The sequence below is a fragment of the Arachis ipaensis genome, chromosome B01 (genome assembly GCF_000816755.2).
Source record: "Arachis ipaensis cultivar K30076 chromosome B01, Araip1.1, whole genome shotgun sequence".
Classification (NCBI taxonomy): Eukaryota; Viridiplantae; Streptophyta; class Magnoliopsida; order Fabales; family Fabaceae; genus Arachis; species Arachis ipaensis.
In genome coordinates this window covers 39,409,045-39,416,551 of record NC_029785.2, presented here as the reverse complement: position 1 = coordinate 39,416,551, position 7,507 = coordinate 39,409,045, and the positions used below count along the sequence as shown (strand labels likewise).

General features: G+C 33.3%; 2 protein-coding genes across 2 annotated transcripts; both read left to right on the top strand.

Moving 5' to 3' along the window:
* LOC110270830 lies at positions 2,510–3,713 on the top strand. Its single transcript, XM_021120310.1, has 4 exons — positions 2,510–2,677; positions 2,762–2,947; positions 3,050–3,130; positions 3,230–3,713. Exons 1-4 carry the CDS (start codon positions 2,597–2,599, stop codon positions 3,383–3,385), a joined length of 504 nt encoding a protein of 167 aa, XP_020975969.1. The 5' UTR covers positions 2,510–2,596; the 3' UTR covers positions 3,386–3,713.
* LOC110265823 lies at positions 4,506–5,558 on the top strand. Its single transcript, XM_021109156.1, has one exon. It carries the CDS (start codon positions 4,506–4,508, stop codon positions 5,556–5,558), a length of 1,053 nt encoding a protein of 350 aa, XP_020964815.1.

Below are 7,507 nucleotides of genomic sequence, written 5' to 3'. Positions count from 1 at the left end.
CCCAGAAAACACAGATTAGAAGCTGCAGAATGGACAGAACAAGTGGTCCCCACCCATCAACTGAAGATCTGTTAATTAATTCAAATTTAAATTCAAATCTTAAATTAAGAAAAGATATTATATTAATTTTTAGTTTTAGATATTAGATTTTTAAATTTATTAGGATTAGTTATAAAAGGAGGAAGCTTTCTTTCCTTTGTAGAGGTCCTGGGGAGGATCCCATTCCATCCCAATTTACAATCCTAGTTTTCTACTCTGAACTATGAGTAACTAATCCTCCACTGTTAAGGTTAGGAGCTCTGTCTATTTCTATGAATTAATTTTATTGCTTTTTCTATTTTAAATTATGTATGGATTTATAATTTAAGAATTGTTTTCGCTCTTTATTTTATGAATTTGGGTGGAATGGAAGTATGACCCTCTTTCTATTTGAGTTCTTGTAAAACTTGGAAAAGCTCTTTACTTGAACAACAGCTTGAAAACATATTCTCCTAAATTTTAATTATCTGGATTTAACGAGATACGTGATATATAATCCTTTTATTTCTGGGTAATTAGAGTTTTTGTGGCATATAAACTGGAATTTAATCATCACCCTCTAATTGAAATTAATTGACCAAGGAATTGGCTGTTGATGAATTTTAGAGGAGATTAGAAAGGTCTAAGGAATTAGGGTCTAGTCACATATAGTTTGCCATAAATTAAATCCTACATAATTAAAATAGTTAGTAAGGAAAGTTAATCCGGAAAAATAGATAACTCTGAAGCCTTAACTGTTTTCTCCCATATTTTATTTTCAATTTATTTATGTGCCTGCCTTTGATATTCTGAGTTACTGTTTAATGCTTTTTGAACATCAACGCTCTTTTCTGTTTGTCTAACTAATCCTATCAAACGCTATTGTTGCTTAATCCATCAATCCTCGTGGGATCGACCCTTACTCACGTAAGGTATTACTTGGTACGACCCGGTGCACTTGCCGGTTAGTAAGTGTGGTTATAAATACCGCACCATCGGTCTAGAATTTCTTGATAAAATCGCGTTGCAAGTATAGTTCTAAACTAACAAATAATCATCGATCAACGTTTAATTTGTTTGTCACAATGCAAACCAATAAAAATAACCGAAGTATTTAAACCTCGGGTCATCTCTCAAAGGAATTGCAAGGAAGTGTATATGTTATTGGTTATGAGGTATATTTTTGGGGTTTTGAAATAATAAACAAGAAAGTAAATAGCAATAAAGTAAACTAACAACTAAGAAAAGTCCTAGCAATGGTGGAGAATTGGAATTTCTATCCTCATTATCATCGTCAATTGTGATGGTAATTGCCTTTTGCTCTCACTTAGTTAACCTCTAACAATTGAAGGAAAGTCAAGTGAGCGAAATCAACTTAAGTTCCAAGTCCTAATCAGAGACTAGATTTAGTGAAACTCAAGCCAACTAGCAACTTTCAATCACCAATCAACAAGAGACTTTGACAATTCAAGAGTCTCCAAATTACTCAATCCAAGCCAAGAACACAAAAACCTATTTTAAAATTCAACCAAATATTTTATCAAACACTTGGAAGGCACAAAATAAAAACATATAAAATTAACAAGGAATAGTAAAATCTAAGACTAACAATTGCAAGAAAATAATGACAACAAATTAAAGAAAGCGACAATAAACTTAAAATACCTCAAGTGCATTAAAAGAAAAATAGAATCAACAAGGAGTCATGAATAATAAAGCAACAAAGTAAAGGGAACAACATATAAAACTAAGAAAGTAAAGAGGTAATAACAAGGAATTAAAAAAGGAACTTGAATCAAGATAAGAAGTAGAATCTAAACCTAGATGAAACTAAAAATAAAAGAAGAAACCCTAAAACCTAGAGAGATGAGAGAGCCTCTCTCTCTAGAATCCTACATCTATCTAAAACTAAAATGTGTATGAATGAATCAATCATTGATTCAGCTCCACTCCCCAGCCTCTTGTCTTCCTTTTTGGACCTGAAATTGGGCCAAAATCAGCCCAGAAATTGCCCCAGCGTTTTCACTTTATTGCAGCACGTGACGCTCATCACACATACGCGTCAACCACACGTACACGTCGTTTGAACTCTGCACTGGCCACGCGTACGCGTCAGTCACGCGTACGCATCATGTGGACGCTGCTCCCGGTCACGCGCACGCTTCAGGCATGTGTATGCGTCAACACCAGCTTCTCAAATCTTAATTCTTTGTGTTCCTTCCACTTTTGCATGCTTCATTTCCATCCTCTAAGCCATTCCTGCCTTATAAACTCTAAAATCACTTAACAAACACATCACGGCATCGATTGGTAATAAGAGGGGATTAAAAAATAGTAATTTAAAGGCCTAGGAAGCATGTTTTCAATCATAGCATAAAATTAGCAAGAAAACTTAAAAACATGCAATTATGTGGATAAGTGTGAGAATAGTTGACAAAATCCACTCAATTCAATACAAAATAAACCATAAAATAGTGGTTTATCAGAGAGGTTTGAGTGTGACCATTGCCGCAAGAAGGCCGTTCATGTAGACTTGCGGTATAAGCTTCAAGCTTATGTTTCTGATGCAAATGTAAGTATGTGTGTAGTATTGTGGGATATCGAAGCAAGCCAAATTGTAGGGTTGAGTGCAACCACAGTCAGAGAAAGCTACAATGAGGTACAATGAACATATTACAATTTTTTATCCTCATTTAACATAGCATTAACATCCTATTGATTATTTTAAGAATTCATAATGAAGGATAATTCTGATGATTCTTACCCAAAGGTACTGAAGACGGCCTTGGACATGAAGTTGCTATTAAGGATTAATGTGAAAAGTAGTAATTTGAGTGGTAATGAAAACGTCTATAATGTCATAAAAGCTTGCCTTGATGAGCACCTTATCCATAAATACAACCAGTTTGTAAATGAACAATTTGTGGAGGTAAGGAAATTTGAAAATAGCAACCCTTACAATAAATTTATATAGTTTTACGAACCATATCTCTTAAAAAGTCATGCAGAACAAGTCTATTGGATATTGCAGAGGTTGGATAATGTTACTAGCTTGGATTGTACTACTGATGTTGTTTATCTTGGTGATGATGAATCTGTCCAAGGTGGACAGGTAAGTTTTTTAGTGTATAGAAAAGAAAATTTCAATGATTAAAAAAGTATGATTAGAGTGTTAAGGATTACTAACTATTTAATTTGTTTTGATCATCAGGAATCCGTCAATGAGTCTAAGACAGTTACCAGCGGCAAGGGAAGAGCTAAAAGGATTGATGCAGGAATTATAGGAGTAGTTGCGAAGGACTTGGAGAGTATACCCGTAGGGCAGTTGTCAAGTACTAAGAAGCCAAGGTTGAGTATTAAGAAATAAAAGAATCTTTAGACTTTGTTCTAACTTAGAGAGCTAAAAGGATTGATACAGAAATTATAGGAGTAATTGTGAAAGACTTGGAGAGTATACCTATAGGGCTATTGTCAAGTACTAAGAAGCCAAGGTTGAGTATTAAGAAAGAAAAGAATCTTTAGACTTTGTTCTAACAGATGGTACTTAGTTTAATTAGTTGTTGTTTAATTAGGAATTATGTTTATGTCTCTAGAAAGTGTGCTTTTAGAATTTCGTTTTCTAATCTGTATTGATGCTAATGACTTAATATTTCCTGCATGGAGTAACCCACTTCAGTATAATTGTTGATTATAAATTGTCTATCTATATCCCAAACTTACAATTATCATACTGTAGAGTACAATATATATACAATATAATTTACAAGTAACAGATTCAATAACAATTATACATAAGAGAAATCATTTACAAATTAGAAAAAGAACTATTAGAACATAGTATATCAATTTTCACTATTCTCAATCGCTATTTAATTAATAACCTTTAGAGGATGGTCAAGGCATGCAACCAAATATATAGATTGTCAATATATATAATAAATGATTTCAAATATATCTGATTTTAATATTATATTTATTCAAATACAAAAAACTGTTAAAGAAGCAAAATATATTAAAGGTTGGGTCAAATCATCCCTTTTACCTATGCTCATTCAATATTTGCTTATACTATAAGAAAAAGATTTTCAATGAGGCATTGTATATTGTTTTGACAGTGATATACATTTAAAATAACAAGCAATGTGCTACATTGGAGTCTGTGAAACCAAACACGGTTTGAAATAGTAACCTTTGGATTTTGTTGGGTATAATCTTTTTCTAGGATTTATATTTGAAGGAAAAAAAATAGGGTTTAAACAATAAATTAAAACCACACATATGACTCATATATGGCCTAAAGTATTTACTATAAATACCCTATACAAGGATAATCAGCAGATTATAGGTATTCACATTACATTCCTTTCGCCCAGATCAACATGAGCTAAAGTGCTACCTCAGCAGAGATAAACCTGGAACAAGTTTTCCTGGATGATATCTTGCTTGAAATTTTTAGGAGAAGCGAGCCAAAAATAGCAGCGAGATGCATGGCCCTAGGTAAAGTACGAAATGAGATATTATCTAATTACAGTTTTATGAAGGAGAACACGTTTGTAACTAAGGGTAAACACTTGAATCTGCTTCTTCATGTTGATTTAGCTGCTTGGGTGTATTCGCCAGATAACATAAGTATGATTGATTGTGTCAGTGGAGCCATCATACCATGTCAGCTGCCTATTGAGATTGATCAATCTGGGTGGTGGAGTATTATTGGGTCTGAATATGGGATGCTATGTCTGAGATACAGTATCAATAGTTTTAATTCTGAGGTGTTGGTTTGGAATCCCCTTCTGAAAAGTCTTTGGTGCTTGGAAGATCCTGTTAACAAACTATGCCGTCAAGCTATGATCGGATATGCATTTGGTTTCACTCCTAGAACTGATAAGTATTTCATTGTACATGTATCAAAGAGGAATATCAGAGATCGATTTCTTCACTGTAATGTATATGACTCGGCTTATGGGGAATGGAGACATGGTTATATTAAGGATCAAAGGCTGAAGAATCTGGGTGGAAGTTCTGTCGTACACAGAGGCAAGGCTTTCTGGAATAATTGGGTGGGAAGGCAATCCAGTATTGCCAGTGATACAGTTATCTTTGACGTGGTGACATTCAAAATCCAAAAAATTAAGATAATTGATTCTCCAAACCAGGCTCAAAAGCCATATTTTCAATCTGTCACTGTTTTTCAAGATACTTTGTGTTTAATGGGTTATGAAACATCCAATATGGGATGGCACACTATGTTATCTAAGGTTGACATTGAAACCTTCAATATTGTTCGTTGGAGAAAGTTTATGGAGAATAGGCAAAGGAAAATTCATTGCAACCCCAGTTTTATTATTGGTGAAAATCTAATCAGAGTTCACGAAAGGATTAAAAGTTCAAAGAGGACAAATTTACCTCTTTCAACAGAGGTCTCAGTATCCAAAGTCAATATGATTACTTACAAAAGAAATATCATTTACTATAGTTCATGGCCCTATGAGATGTGTCTCAAGTATGCTTCAATTGTATCCCAAAGGTTGATTATTTTCTGAAGGTTCTGTGTTGTTAGTAGAAGTAGTATTATTAGTATTTCTTTTATATTATTAGTTAGTTTATCAAGTGTTGTAATCATGTAGTTGTATCAGTTATTGATAAGTATACTAGGAAGTGTTTTCTAATGTGACTTTTGCTCATATTGATAAGTAGTTGTATCAGTTATTGATAAGTAATTAATGAAATGTTATTACTATTTATGAAATCATTCAAAATATATATTTGATTGAATATGCTATAATGACTGATTTTAAAGAATTTTGATTTATTTAAAAAGATAATGTATTCAAATAATTATTTTTTAGTGTTTGGGATTTATAGATTTAGAATTTAGGATTTAGTAATTAGGGTTTACGATTAGGGTTAGGTTTAGGTTTAGGTTTCAAGGTTTTGGATTTAGGGTTTATTATTGGATGTTTATATTATTTATTCTAAAGTAGATACCTATTTTGAAAAAGAAAGATTATTAAATAGTTCAAGAACTTTTTAGACAAAAAAAATTTAAAGATAAAAAAAAGAAATATCACTCAATAGCTATTCCAATCTATCGTTCACTTTCACATAAAAAAATCACTCAAAACACCAAAACACGGTACAGAAGTAGGTAGAATTAGCAATATGAGAAGCAACTACAAATCTAAATAGAGTACCTGTGAAGTAAAGCCTATTGCCCTCAGTGATCACTAACCCCAAACAATCATCAAATCAATCAATGTAAACACTACTGCATGTTCTGATCGAAGATCTTCATCCTTTCATCATCAGATCGGAGAGAGAAGCTATTCATCGCCGCTATTCTCAGAACTGAGAGAACGCTGTAGCAGGCAAAAATAGAGCAGAGGTAGAAATCATAGGGCCAAATCATATCGTGACATCCGCCTCCTTCATATAGACCTTAGCCTTTCCGGATCTATGGAAGAGTTGTTGAAAGACATGACATGCAGAGTCTGAGAAGAAGAAGAATGCGAACACCATCATGTCGTTTCCAAAAGACCCCTACAATTGAAATAAGAAGTGGAGTGAAAATGAGTTTATAAGGTATGGGATAAGAAACAGTAAAATAGGATAGCTTGAAAAAGGGGTTTATAGGCGTGAGGCAAATTGGAAGGGTATAGGGAATGGGTGAGGGTTACAGATAATCTTTTTATCTTCCAAGAGAGATTTATCTACAGCATTGTTAATTTCAAGTGTCAAAATAAAAAAAATAAAAATCACTCAATAGTTATTCCAATCTATCGTTCACTTCCACATCAAAAAATAAACATCACTTATCATACCAAAACACCGTACAGAAGTAGGTAGAATTAGCAACATGAGAAGCAACTACAAATCTAAATAGAGTACCTGTAAAGTGAAACCTACTGTTCTTGGTGATCACTAACCCCAAACAATCATCACATCAATCAATGTAAACCCTACTGCATATCCTGATAGAAGATCTTCATCCCTTTCATCATCAGATCAGAGAGAGAAGCTATTCATGGCCGTCGTGCTCAGAACCGAGAGAACGCGACATCCGCCTCCTTCATATCGACCGTAGCCTTTCTGGATCCATGGAAGAGTTGTTGAGAAACATGACATGCAGAGCCTGAGAAGAAGAAGAATGCGAACACTATCATACCATTTCCAGAAGACCCCTACAATTGAAATAAGAAGTGGAGTGAAAAGGGGTTTATAGGGTATGGGATAAGAAACACAAAAATAGGATAGCTGTGGAAAAAGAGTTTATAGGCATGAGGTAAATTTGGAAGGGCATAGGAAATGGGTGAGGATTGCAGATAATCTTTTTATATTCCAAGAGAGATTTATCTATCACATTAATATTTCTCTACTCAATCAAAACTAAAATAATAGAGAAAAATAAAAAAATAGTCAACATTTTATTAATTATTATTATTATTATTATTATATAGAATTGAATTACATTTTTTGATGACTTAAATTTCAA